We start from the raw sequence: 14,247 nt of genomic DNA, 5'->3' as shown, positions 1-14,247 counted from the left end.
GTTAAGGATCCGACTTCTGCTCAGGTCATGATCTCATGGTGTGTGAGTTTGAGCCCCACGTTGGGCTCTTTGCTGTTGGCACGGAGCCTGCTTCGGATTCTGTGTCTCTCTCTCTCTGCCCCTCCCCTACTCACACTTTCTCTGTCTCTCCCTGTCTCAAAAATAAATAAACATTAAAAAACAACGTTAAAAAATAACGTGCTGCAGCTTCTCCGGGAAAGAGACAGAGAGAAAAAGAAAAACAGAAACGCAGAGAAAAAGAAACAGAGAAAAACCAGGGGAAAAAATGAGAGAACGAGAGAGACAGAGACTGAATTTCTTCTACCTCGCCAACTGGTTGACACTTTCCTTCTGGGTGCCGATACAGGGGACCATGGCTGAAGAGCTAGTTTTCTCAGGATTACTTATTTTTTCCAGAGTGAGGACCCCTTTCCAGCAGTCCTTACTCAGAGCGTTCACCCTCTCAGCATTCTACGCCTCGTGATCCTGAACTGCCAAGCGCTAACAAATAATACATACAAATGCTGATGCCAAGGAGTGCATTTTGCCCACACAATTAATTTCTTAAAGTCAAAAACTCCATTGACCCAGTTCATGTTTGAAGCAAGAGGGTGAAGACACTGAAAAAAAAAAAAAAAACAAAAACCGGGGCGCCTGGGTGGCTCAGTCGGTTAAGCAGCCAACTTCGGCTCAGGTCATGATCTCACAGTCCGTGAGTTCGAGCCCCGCGTCGGGCTCTGTGCTGACAGCTCAGAGCCTGGAGCCTGTTTCAGATTCTGTGTCTCCCTCTTTCTCTGACCCTCCCTTGTTCATGCTCTCTCTCTCTGTCTCAAAAATAAATAAACGTTAAAAAAAAAAATTAAAAAAAAAAAACCTGAAGGTTCTGCTTTCTCGGTAGAGTTGAGTGTCTGTGTGTGAGGTGATGTCACCCTCAGATGTGATTCCGACCAAGCCCTCTGCCCTGAGCTTTGTACATTTCTAATTTAACATCGAACAGAAGTGTTTCTGTTTTCGTTAATATTGTCTTATAGTTCTGGAATCCACGACAAGTGGAGCGCAACAATAAATAGTTATTTACTTATTTCATAGAAATTCTCAAAGCTTCAAACAGGAGAAGATGGAGCTATTCGCATTTGAAAGACCCCAGATTGCCCACGTAATCCTGCTTATGGTGCAAAAGGAACACAGTCATTAATAATGCAGCACCCCCCACCCTGCTATCCCTTTAATCTCTGGTGCACTAATTCACTGAAAAAACATTTTCTTTGCAGTTTTTCCTGAGCGACCCAGAGGAAGCCATTCCTCCGACTGCCAACACATCAAACACAAGTCTTTCTGCCTTAAACAATCAGGCAGTGATTCTGCGTGCACAGAATTTGTTTTTCCTCCCGGTAAGAGCATTTCACTCATCATTACTGCTCTTGTTGTCTTGCTCTAAGCTGTGAGCCCATTTAACGTGATGGCCTCCACTTTCTGATCGGCTGTAGATTTCACTTCTCCTCCTTGGTGTCGATACTTAAGTCCCGATCAGCCAAAATCTGCCAGCCAGGCTGACGGACGCCGATTAGACACACTTACGGTGCAAACTTACCGTGTCCTTTTGGTGCTCTCACAGATGTGTCTGCTTTTATTCTCTTAGTGCTACATTCGATAGCATGCATCCCAGCGTTTGACATTGCGTTGTATGTCACTGAAGTTCTGGGTTCATTGCTGATGGGTTTTGCCAGTGGTCCCGGTGGAATAGTGTTGGCTTCCTTGCTGACGATGGGGACTGCCTCTCGTATTTCTGCCTCTCCCTTGGCTGTAGACGCTGCCCACTGGTTATATCCTCAAATAATCCTTGCCGACTGACTCATTTTAACCATCCTCCAGAGAAGGGCCAAGATTCAAATTTCAAAACTGGCCAATATGTCGGTCTTTTCGGTGGAAAGGGTTAAGTCAGTTATTTACTATTTAGTAACTTCGTTTCATAAATCATTAATGCAAAAGAAGTTTTGATAGTCTCCTCTCTTGTGTAATCATCTAAAGTAGATTATTCCCACCTGGTTTCTGTCCCATAGGGTCACATTTCGAGAGTGCTAAAGGAACTATTTTGGAGACTGAAATTGGTGATTTAGTGTGTATACTTTAAAGATTCTTGGCCAGTTTTTTAGACTCCATTAGCTGTGGTAATAAAGCAGATTCCTTTCCTCATTCTTCTTTTGCTGATTTGTTCCCTTGATATTTGGCTTGGATCCTTTTTCCCATTTCCTGTCTTCAGTTCCTGGGAAGCTTCCAGCTCTCTGTACAGAATTGGGGTGTCTGGTGGTGTTTTTGAGAGGGTTTCTGAGGCAAGCTGACCAAGGTCCCTAATAATGTCCCCATGGGCATGGGAAGAAAGCCTGCCATAAATCTGTCCCTCATCCAAGGGGCCCTGGTTCTCATTTTAAGCATTATCATAAGCTCCTGTGAGTGCTAGACAACATCTTTTCTGTTTTAGTTACATGAAAAGTGAGAGACAGGAGGCATGGCAAGGGTTTATTGGCTGTGATCTCGCTGTGGGCAATTTGAAGCCGCCTTCTGTAGAGAAAGATTTATGTGAACTGCGGTCTGGCCCTCCCTCCTTGAAAGAATGGCACTGGCATGCACAGAGGTACCAGGCCACTGGCATAGGGACAGAGCGTCCCAAGCAGCATTCACAGGGCACTTCAGCCATTTGCAATGAACGTACATTTGCATAAAAACAAAGGATAGCTGGCAAAGCTTTTTTTTTTTTTTTTTAATCTCTCCACCCGGTATTTGTGGATGCAACAACCCACTGTTTGTCACTAAAAGCAGGAAGGTCATCATTCAGAGTCTCATTAGGTAAGTCGGTATGACTTATTTTCAAAAGAAGCATAAACCATTAGAAACCAAAAATGGGGGAAAGTAACATTTACTCAGCCTTAAAAGATTCGAAAAAATTAAAAAAAAAAAAAACAAAAAAATATGCAGTAGACTCTTTAAAATGTAGGTAGAATTTTGTCAACAAGCCACTGTTGTTCCAGTAATAAGTCATCAGAAAGAGAGATTATGATGCGCTCTGCCAAGGATCCCCCATGTGCTCAAACACTGCACAGAAAGTGCAGTGTTAGAGTTCTTAAGAGTCCCAGAAGGGCCTGAGAACATCCTGGCTTCCCCCTTCATAGACGGAAGGGAACATCGGAGAGCCATGCGCAACTTCCACGTGATTCCTCTCAAACCCCATCGTCCATGATATCTGAGCTCGACGAGGCAGTGGGCAAGACTGTCCACATTCACGGCTTCTTGTTACATCAAGAAGATGTAACACTTCTTGACCGTAATCTGTAATAGTCATCAGCTCAGGTCACGATCTCACAGTTCGTGGGTTCGAGTCCCATGTCGGGCTCTGTGTTGACAGCTCGGAGCCTGGAGCCTGCTTCAGATTCTGTGTCTCCCTGCTCATGCTCTGTCTCTCTCTCAAAAATAAAATAAGCATTAAAAAAAATTAATAAAAAAAAAGAAATTAATCTTACAGGCATCAACACTAAGCAACAAAGGTGTTCATCAAAGTGTTTGTGTAACTCCAAGAACAAAGAAAGCAAACAACCTACGAGTTAGAATAAACTTAACGGTTTAAATAAATTCTGCTATTCTGGGGCGCCTGGGTGGCTCAGTAGGTTGAGCTTCCGACTTCGGCTCGGGTCATGATCTCACGGCTTGTGAGTTCGAGCCTCATGTCAGGATCTGTGCTGACGGCTCAGAGCCTGGAGCCGCTTCAGATTCTGTGTCTTTCTCTCTCTCTCTCGGCCCCTCCCCTGCTCACACTCTGTCTCTGTCTCTCAAAAAATAAATAAATAAATAAATAAATAAATAAACAAACATTAAATAAATAGATAAATAAATAAATAAATAAATAAATTCTGCTATTTAGTTACATCCAGCCATGACAAAGATATTGTAGCAAAATATTTAATGACATAGAAATATATATTCACAATAAATTATTAATTGAAAAGTGTCACTTAAAAACATCCCAAATATTCCCCAATTTTCTAAAATGTCAGTATCAGTATTGAGTAGTATTAAAATATCAGGAATAAGTAGCACACCCCCCACAAAAAAGGATGGAAAAATATACCCAAAATAATTAATAGCGGCTCAAGTTCGTGGTTGGAGATTATAGGAGACCCTTAGTTTTATACGAGTCCTTTGTATATTCCCTAAGTTTTAACACCAGATGTATTGTTCCTGTAGTAGGGGGAAAAGAAGTCATTTTAAAATATCCAACAAAATCTGCCACAAAGGATTTTTGCCATGGAGGCAGTTCATACTATATCTGTATTTATATCATTATATCTGAAAAGCTTCCCTGTGAGTTTGCTATTACTGGAATTCTCATTTTCCATGGGAGGAAACTGAGGCCAAAGAGACCTAAGTGAATTATCCAAGATAATAGCCGCTGTTCCCTTGGCGCAAAAATGCAAATTGAAAAAAAAATGCAAATTGATTTCATCAGTTAGCTATATCAAACATGTTAATAACCATATTAACTAATTTTAACTCTGTTCACCTAATCTTAATGGATATTAACAAATGATATTTAGTAATTAAAGTAATAGTAATGATTTTCAATATGAATAAATAATATACACATTAACTAATAACATATCAGCTACATCGAAACTATGCGGAAATCAGGTCAGTAGTAATTACATCCTAATGGAAGTCCGTTCGGGAGCCTGCCGCCAGGACTCTTGCCCAGTCGGTGGGTGTTCTCCCTGGCGGCTTCCTTATGTGGTGGAGACAGCCGATCTCCAGAACCCCTGGCCTGGCCCTCTCAGGTTATCCCCCTCGTTCACACGCCCCCCTGCCGCTGTCTGCAGGCTGCCAGCCTACCTTTAATTAACTCCCAGACCACATTGTGCGTGACCTCCAGGCGGTCTAGAAAGTAAATAGTAAATGACTAAATGCCACTTGCCATTGACGTACGTTTTTCAGTAGATACTCCTGAAATAGGAAAACTTTTTAAAAGCCTAAGCACGAATTTTAAAATGTGAAACTAGGGGCACCTGGGTGGCTCAGTCCATTGAGCGTCCGACTTGGCTCAGGTCATGATCTCACAGTTCGTGGGTTCGAGCCCCGCGTCGGGCTCTGTGCCGACGGCTCGGAGCCTGGATCCTGCTTCGGATTCTGTGTTTCCCTCTCTCTGGCCCTCTCCCCGGTTGGCGCCCCCCGCCCTTCTCTCTCTGTCTCGAAAATAAATAAAACATAAAATAAAATAAAATAAAATAAAATAAAATAAAATAAGTTAATCCATAGGCTGTATTTGTATAGGTGTTGGCACTTACTTCAAAGGAGGGGTGCTACAGAAATCCTGTGTGACCCTGTGTCCCCCCACCAGGTGCACGTGCACACACTGATACTCACAGTGACACATTTGTTGACGACGTTCATCCTGAGGTCTCCCACGTCATTTCACTAGCAGCATCGTGTCTGGAACTGAGAGCTTCCCCCACAGCCGGCCCCCAAGGCAATGTCATGGCCTTCTAGGAGTGGTTCTAGACTACTCTCCACTACTGACTGAAAGACCACTGGGTTGTAAACCAGGGCCTCTCAGACTTTGTGGGGAAGGCCCCTGCTTTCACTTGTTTAGTTTTTTTTAAACTGCCAACCCATCGTGGAGGGTAACTTTCAAAATGAACAGTGAAATAGCAGAAAAATGAACTAACGCAAGGAGACATGAGACACAGAAGCCTGTTATCTTGTCGGATTCGGTGGGATGAGGCTCCCCGTGAAGCTGCTGTACATGGTCCCCGAGCAGCCCTCCCTGGGGAATTTGCTGAGCTGCCTGCTCTGGGTTCTGGGTCTGTCCCCAGGCCTGAGGCGCCTCCTGGCCCTGAGCCCTCACGCCTGCCCTCTAAGCTGGGGACTTAGTCACCAGGCTAAGGGAATGGTGGCAGAACTCCATGTAACTCAGGGCTGGTTTAGGAGCACACGCCCCTCCCCTACCTCCTGTTTTGGGGGAAACTGAGCCAGGTCTCCCTGCCTCGATTCTGTGTTTCCACTCGGCCAGCCCGAATAGTCCTATCAGGACACCTTTCTTTCCTCTGTTCCTCCCCCCATTCTCTGCTGCGGGGAGAGTGGGGTCAGCCTAGTGGGGAACGCCCCCTCGGGGAGGTAATCTGGCCATAGAAATTCTGCTTACAGTGCTCCGTGTCCCGTAAAATGCTGCCACCTGTAAGGCCGCCTTGCTCAGGAAAGCTTCACCTCCTAAAGGGTGACCCAGTGGCTGTGTGATCCAGGGCGGTGGCTGGTCTTCCTTGGGAGGCTGAAATGCCAGGTCTGAGTCCTCGTGAGTACGGATCTGTATTAGCCCTTGTGTGGCCGCCTCGCTCCCAAACCTCCCTCTCGCAGAGAAGGAAGTGCTTTGTGTGACCAGGGCGGCTGGCTTCTCGACTTCTCTTCCCCAAGAGCAGGATGGATGAGCTAATATCGCTGGCCTTCTGTGGCTTATTCCATATAATGGAAATGACAGACCGGGCTAGTTTTTAAAGACAAGGTCTGTCAAACATCGGTCGGATCTGTGCTTCATTATACCATGAAACTTTACTGAGTGCTGCTTCTGCTCCAGAAATGCCGGTAGCAGCCAACCCTGGTTCCTGAAGACACGGCAGTGTCACAGGTAGAGGCCCCATGGGCCTGGTCACCGTGTCCACTTACCACATCCCTCCTGGCTGGCAGGGCTCTGGGCCGCAAGCTTGGCTTGTTCTTTTCAGTGACTTAAAAGGAGGACATTAGGGGCACCTGGGCAGCTCAGTCGGTTAGGTGTCTGACTCTTGGTTTAGGCTCTGGTCGTGATCTCACGGTTCGTGGGATCAAGCCCACATCGGGCTCTGCACTGACAGTGTGGAGCCTGCTTGGGATTCTCTCTCTCCCTCTCTCTGCCTCTCACCCGCTTCTGCTCTCTCTCTCAAAATAAACATCCAAAAAAAAAAAAAAAAAAAACAGAGGGCATTCTTCCCTCATTTTATAGATGGAGACATGCTCCACAACCAGGTTGGGTCACTGGTGACCCCGCTAATGAGTGAGCAAAGCAAGATTGGCTGGGGCTGTCGCATCTCGATGATGTCCCGTAGGGCAAATGGCGAGGGAGCACCACGGTAGGGCACACATGTCACTGTTTCCTGGGGACGACATGGGATGCAACGTGCTGGCTTTTTTCCACACGCCTAGCTCTTCCCATTCCCTCGTGTTCCCTGCCCACTTCCAGGGACTCTGTGACTCACCCCGGCCAAAGCTTTTAGTTTGTCAAATCCTCTCTGCTTTGGACCTGCAGTTTCTCCTTTAATAAAATGCTGAGGCTTTCTTATGCTTTTAACAGAACTCCTGGTAATGATTTATATCTTCATAAATTAAGAATTGAAAGGCCGAAAGAGATTCTAAGTACTATAGCTTTTAAAATCGATACCTGTGTACAGAGTCACTTGTTTTCATCTTCAAGAAGCAAATGACATTTGCGAGTCATGACCTGCCTTCAGTATAGATCGTTAAGAATTATTTCTATTGGCAATATGCATGATTGTTCTCATTGGGCATGCTTCACTGGGTCAGCAAGCCATGGAATGAGTAATTCTTTTCTAAAGCACACATTTTCGGGCGTGTACCCCGGGGTCAGAAAACAGAAAAGGGCATCTGTTTTTCACAGCCAGTTTGGAAGTTGCGTGCGTGAGCTTGGGGGTTGGTGGTGACCCCCAGTGTGAATTCCTATTGCAGCATTTCGCAGAAGAGATCCTAAACGTTCATCTGATATATTTCCCTGTTCCAGTACTTTATCTACAGCTGCATTCTGGGACTGATTTCCTGCTCGGTTTTCCTGCGGGTGAATTACGAGTTGAAAATGCTGATCATGATGGCGGCGTTGGTAGGCTACAACACCATCCTTCTCCACACTCACGCCCACGTCCTGGACGACTACAGCCAGGTCTTATTTGAGAGGTAACCTGCGCCCTCTTCCTTCTCCGCGGTGGTTTCACGGGACATTGATGACGTGAGTGTGTGTTGAGCAAACACAGACTAGCGGTATCCTTACCCTTGATAATCATTGTGTGGGCTTTTCTTTGAAATTGTGGTGCAGAAAATTGATGTGTGTCTTCACTATAGATTATATACAATATGTATCATGTACCCTTAGGAGGTTTAGGGAGGTGATTACTGCCCCAATCTGTACTGTATTGATAACAATAACCTAGGGTTTCTCTTTCTCAGCATTATAAAACTTCGGAGCGAGTAAGTTTCTGTTGTGTCGGGCAGTGGGAGGACTGCCCTCGGCATTATAGGGTATGTTGAGGCATCCCTGGCCCCTACCCGCCAGATGCCACTCACAGCCACCCGCCCCGAGTCATGACCACAAAAAATGTCTCCAGACGTTGCCAAACGTGCCCTGCGGGGCAGAGTGGACCCCAGTTCAAAACAGAGGAATCCACCTACACCGGAAAAGTAAGTGGATACATTCACAAGTTATAGACTTCAACATCTTACGGGAGATTCCCTAAAATACCCTGGTGTGGAAGGAGGTACTGGCAGCTGGCGATTCTCTGTTCTATGAAGAGATTGATTTGCAGGAAGAGGTAGACCTGTGATATAATCTGGTCCTGGATACGATCAGATGATATGATGTGAAAGCATCGGGTCCCGAGTTCAGAAATATTGAAAATGATCCTCAAGCCCCTCTTTGGGTTTATGAAAGGTCTCCTACCATCAAATTACTTCCATAAGCTTAGAATACCTGTTCCCTGCTTGAAAAAAAAAAAAAAAAGGAATCATTATGATGCTCTCCATCACACATCTTGATAGCAAAACCTTTTACATCAAGTGTTGGGTTTATTTCTGGACCTGCCAGGCTTCCGGTTTTTTTCTGTAGGCATGTTGCATAATCCTCCGTAAAATATCTATATATTTCTTTTAATATAAAATAAATGCCTTAAATATTTTCCTAGATGTGTGGCTCCAGAAAGATGGCTTGTGTTGAGCGCATATGGCCACTTACTTCTCCGTCAGAGGTTCAGTGTCAAGGACAGTGGGCCCCCCGCTGCGTGCACGTTTCTTGCCAGTAAGAACTTTCAGAAACACAGTGGCAGTGCATTCTCTTCACGTAATTTAATTTCCATCGTCTTCCACACCATGAAGCTTTAATAATCTGTAATCAAGCTGAAGAGTGGTCGAGTTGCAAAAATGCATAATGGTATTAAGGAAGGTTTATGATTCCTTAGCAAGGAGGAGAATGAAATCAGAAGTTAATTTTCCAATAAGTTCTCAGAGTCACCAAGCAAACATGCTTAAATATTTCTCTGCCACATCCAGGGAGCCTGCCTCAAATCCCTATGTAAATGTGGCGTTACCGATTTCTATGCGCAGCAGACAATGTCACTGAATTTCCCTTTATTAAGTTTGAGGCTCCTGAATATGCGACACATCTGAAGACAAAGAAGCAATTAGAACAGCGGCTTTCTGATGGAGAGAGAATCACTCCTGGGGACCTGGGACAGACACACGATCTCGGGTCAGATCCCAGCAGCACTAGAGGAGTTACTTGGTTGAAGAAAAGTTTTTACTTCCCGAGCCCTTTCATTTCATTCAAGATCTTTTGTGTGTATTCTCCTGGTCGTGTCTTCATAAGAACCTTACAATCAGAGAGGGCTGCCCTGAGAAGCCTCCAGAACCTGCCTCCACTCCGAAGGAAGACAGCGTCCTTCCAGGAGGAGGGATGCACCTGCCTCCCCGTCCTCCTCCTGCCCATACAGTTCTGGCCTGTCCAGACCCGCGTCCTGCAGGAGCTGCCCCAGCACCCCCCCAAGCATTCCTCCACCAAAAGGTGACTGTTCCTGGCAGGATAGCAGAATACCTTGAAGTCAACCAATTTTCTCAATATCAGTTTAAAACTAATCCCAAATGAGGGGCCCCCAGGTGCCTCGGTCAGTTAAGCATCTGATTCCTGAGATCGAGCCCCCCCGTCAGGCTCTCTCTCTTCCTCAAAAATAAATAAACATTAAAAACTTTTTTAAACATATTAAAACAAACAAACAAACGAGAGACTCCTAAGACCAAGACTCTCTCCATTTCCCTCCTGATTTCTTCAGCCTCAGTGTGTGTTGGAGAGAACCCTAAACCCCTCCCGGAGCCAAAACCCACCAATGCCTATGTGTTCTTTGTTTGAGAGAATTCAAGAGGTTTCCCCATCAAACACCTGACCCAGGTTTCCTCATCCTTCGCCTCAATGGTGTAGACGCTGGCACACCTCCTTTCTGTTAAGACACTGGGATCCTCAGAAAAACAGAAGCCCCCTGATCTGGGACGGGACCTGGAGATGGAACATCCCTAAATCCCAAAGCCAGTGGCTCCCTTCAAGGAGGGAGCTGGTTCCCAGGAGTGCCACACCGCACTCCCAGTCCTGACAGAGCTCATCCGTGCCACTGAAGATGTGCTTGGCCCCGTCCCTTTTCTGACTTATTTCTGGTCTTTGCATCCTTGGTCTCCCTTTTCACTCTTGGTTTCCTGGTCCTTGCCCTGGTCTTCTTTCTGGAATGTGTGCTCTGCTGTGATAGTCAGTGCCCTTGGGGCCCACCTTGGCCCCTGGACTGGACCCCTTGTCAACACCGAGCATTCCCAGCAGACCTACCCCAGACTTGTGGCTTTCACCGTGGGTGTTCCTGCAGACCGAGCAGCCCTGTCACCCTGCAAAGCTGGGGAATGTCTCCCCTAGAGGAAGCAGATGGGGCTCTGTCATCTGCTGTCCTCTTTTCCTTAAGGCAGGTAACAGACTCTAGAATCGAGGAAGGAGCAGGTCTGAACTGAGTACCACTCTGATAACCACAGTGCCTATAACTGTGCCTGCCCTCTAGTAAGTAGGTGCTAAAAAATATCTGTTAGATAAACGAATAACAACAGGTAGACTCCTTAATAACCAGAAAGGCCCAAATACTGGCTCTACTGAAAAGCCTCACCTCACCTGCTTCCCTGAAGACAGAGGTTCATGGAAGATGTGTCTTTTCAGGAACAGGATCGGTTTTTGTTTGTACTCTTACGTTTCAAGGGCAAGTTTGGAGAGGGCATCTCTGTTTATAAGGCAGTGTTAGGCCACTTTCTGAATACACATTTGGACTGTGTTGTCGTCCTATATGTGAGTTCACCGTCACCCATGTTTCGGGGGCCTTTTCGGAACCAAATTTGACATTGATAATGGACAAGCCAAAAGGATGTTACAAGCCAACAGGGACGTTTTTACAACAGGGTTAGCGAAGAAAACAGGAGAAGTATGCACCAGAAAAACTCCAGCTCAACGAATAATTCAGAAAGTGACATCAAAGATATTCCAACAGATTCGCAAGTGTGGAAAGCCTACTCTAAAGGAGAAGAAAAGAGACTACTTTGAGTGTGCCACTGAAAGTTCATTAAACAGAGGCCAGCGATGCCCCAATACTTACCATTACCTGCTCTTATGTGACTCTGGGAAGTCACGTCATGGTGGAAGAAGCCCAGGTGTTTCTGGTATTCAGAAGGTCCAGGAGAAGACGTTTCCTAATTCTCTGGCATTTACAACATCCCCCGTTTTTCCGTGAGTACAGGATGTTTTGCTGAACCAGTCAGTGGCCATTCCGGTTCCTACCCGTGACACTGTCTCCCAGAGCCCTCGGCCGGCACCACAGAGGACACCAAGTGCTCTTGGCAGTGACGGTGATGCTGATGAGCGTTGATGTTGCTGCAAGATGTTCTTGTTGCGAAGACACTTTCCCTTCCCTTGTCAAGGTCTTGCCACAGAGTCCGCAAGACACTGTCAGATTTTTCCTGGGAGTTTTTTTCTTGCAGGACTGAGAAGTCTCAAGGGATGAGTGTTATCGTTTCCTATGGACCCGGCCATTATGCTAATCCACCTGAATATAGGAGACGTGCGTTTAATTCTGAAAATGCGGGGGTGGGGAGCTTGAACAGGACGGTGCGTGGTGGGGTGGATAACAAGGAACCAGCTCTGTTTGGGCGCTTAGCTGAATACGACAAATCCTTTGTGGACAGCGTATACGTAAGACGTGTAAGTAAGCAGCGATGCCCAGTGTCCAGCCTCGTCCGCAAGCTCTGGATTGTTGTTGGTAGAAATGTCTGCATAATTTTAACTTGCTTAAAGTTCTGCGTCAAGCGTGGTGATGGAGACGCTCAGACACATGTCACCAGGAGCTATGCGTTGAGCACCTTCAGTGTGACGTTGTTCCGCTTTCTCTGTTTTTCCTGTGTCTCATTCAAGACACAGAATTCGAGATGATGACGCGACAGATTTTGACCGTGTCCCAACTTGGGATCAGCCGAGGGTGAGATCACTGCAGCATTAATCATGATCAGCAGAAAGGCAGGACGGCACCGCACGTCCACCCTGCGGTCGAGGGTCTGGGGGTGTCCCCAAGCACCTGAAATTCCTCTCAGGTCTCCTCTTTTAAATTAAAAATGTATTCCAGATTTACATTCTAACCCATCACGTATCCAAGTTAATGTTGAAAGTTTTGAAATTACTTTCGAAGTTGACATCTCAGTTTCTCATCCCCTGCCCAGTTTCCCCTCTCTGTATCTCCAGAAAGTAAGAAACACAAGTTTCTGTGTGGCTGGAACCACCCCCCCCCCGCCCCCTGCAGTGGGTTGGGGGGTCAGAGAAGCTGGTGGTGGGTCCTCCGAGCTGCCTGACATAAAAGCAAGTCGTCTGAGGGCTACTCAATTCCACCAAACTTTCTCTTCTTTCTTCTAGAAAAAGCAACCACCAGTGAGCTACTGTGTTATTTAATCTAGAAAAGAAAATGCCCTGGGAGGTGGATCCACCTGCAGAAGAGTACTTGATTTTTAGGCTGTTCTGTTTGATCTTGGAGTGGGGGGGCGGGGAGGAGATTTCCCGGAGCCTGTGCCCAGACACTGTGCAGAATGCATCTTAATCATCACTCCGTCAGCCTCTGATGCTAAGGCCACGCACAGCCCTGCGTCTCACTGCACTGATCGGCCAGTCACCTCCCGCCTACAATCACCTTTACGGAGCGAAACCACGACCACATTCGTCAAGTGCATTATCACATCCATAGCAGAGGGCCAGCGCCGCTCTCAGCCCCGCCTTTGTCCTCTCTCCTGACCTGCAGCTGTCCCCTGGGCTCCTTTCCCGGCGAGAGCTTGTGCCTTAGTGTGGTAGGCTCTTCCAGCCCCAGAATGTCTTGCTTGGCATTTATGAATAATACAATGAGAAAAACTTAAAAAAAAAAAAAAGGCTGGGGTGCCTGGGTGGCTCAGCCAGTTGAGCGACCGACTCTTGATTTCGACCCAGGTCACGATCTCTCGGTCCATGCGATGGAGTCCTGTGTTGGGCTCTGTTCCGACAGCGTGGAGCCTGCTTGGGATTCTCGCTCTTCCTCTCTGTCTCTGCCCCTCCCCTCCTTGCACGTTGTCTCTGTCAAAATAAATAAATACCCTTAAAAAAAGATGCTCTGAGAAAGCATAGGCTCGGGGCCCTCTGTCCTTGGGTGACATTGGGCCACCCGCCCTGGAGGACTGCTGCGGGTTCCAGGGGATCCGTGTCCAGCCAGGAGAGGAAAGAGTGTCTAGAAAGGAGGCCCCTGGGGTTTCAAACCAGCACGCTTATGTGTCCCCTCACTCTGGTGTTTTTAAAACACACTTCTATTGAACACCCGCTGTATGCCGGGCCTCACTGCTGGAGCCTGAGCTCACGGAGACGAAGAAAGTACAGTTTCTACCGTCAAGAAGACCACAAAGTCTCTCTGAGAAGATAGTGTCTCACGGGAAGGCTCGCGGGAGACTTGTCTGTCGGGGTTGAGTTCATGCCGCACGCCTAGAAAAGGAGAGAGCGTGTCGGCCCGCTTGTGTTAGGGCCCAGCGTTGACTCACGTCAGGAAGACGAAGAACTATGAGGACACACCCCGACCCCGCAGCCGGCTCTCCTCCCGCGCTCCCAGTGGTGGAGGAGACTGCCAACTTGGGCAGAAAGCCGGTGCGGATCTGAGGACCAGGGAGAGACAGACGACAGACTTGAACTTGAGCAAATTTTGTCAGAGCAAACCGAAGGAGGCCGTCAGTACTCTGCCCGGTGCACGGCCAGGCGGAGAGATGGCTCGCAGCTTGAGAACTGGGCCATGGGAGGGGGCAAGGGTCGTGCAACAGCCATGACCACAGCCAGTCTCAGGAAGCCCCAAGCTGTTTCTGTCCCAGGGGCCGTTCATAAGGACTCCA

The 14,247-nt window shown here is 47.1% G+C and overlaps 1 protein-coding gene across 3 annotated transcripts in view; it reads left to right on the top strand.

Moving 5' to 3' along the window:
* ADCY2 (adenylate cyclase 2) overlaps positions 1–14,247 on the top strand; it is a 409,723-nt gene that overhangs the window by 350,892 nt on the left and 44,584 nt on the right. For all 3 annotated transcript variants that reach the window (XR_008290071.1, XM_027074055.2, XM_027074048.2), the window contains exons 17-18: positions 1,272–1,391; positions 7,808–7,977. Coding sequence is in view for 2 of the 3 variants with exons in the window: in XM_027074055.2 (XP_026929856.1) it covers positions 1,272–1,391; positions 7,808–7,977 (290 nt within the window). In the remaining variant the exon portion in view is untranslated. The remainder of the gene's footprint in view (positions 1–1,271; positions 1,392–7,807; positions 7,978–14,247) is intronic.

The sequence above is a fragment of the Acinonyx jubatus genome, chromosome A1 (genome assembly GCF_027475565.1).
Source record: "Acinonyx jubatus isolate Ajub_Pintada_27869175 chromosome A1, VMU_Ajub_asm_v1.0, whole genome shotgun sequence".
Taxonomy (NCBI): Eukaryota; Metazoa; Chordata; class Mammalia; order Carnivora; family Felidae; genus Acinonyx; species Acinonyx jubatus.
The sequence above is the reverse complement of the archived record's forward strand: the minus strand, read 5'-3'. Positions and strand labels throughout refer to the sequence as shown.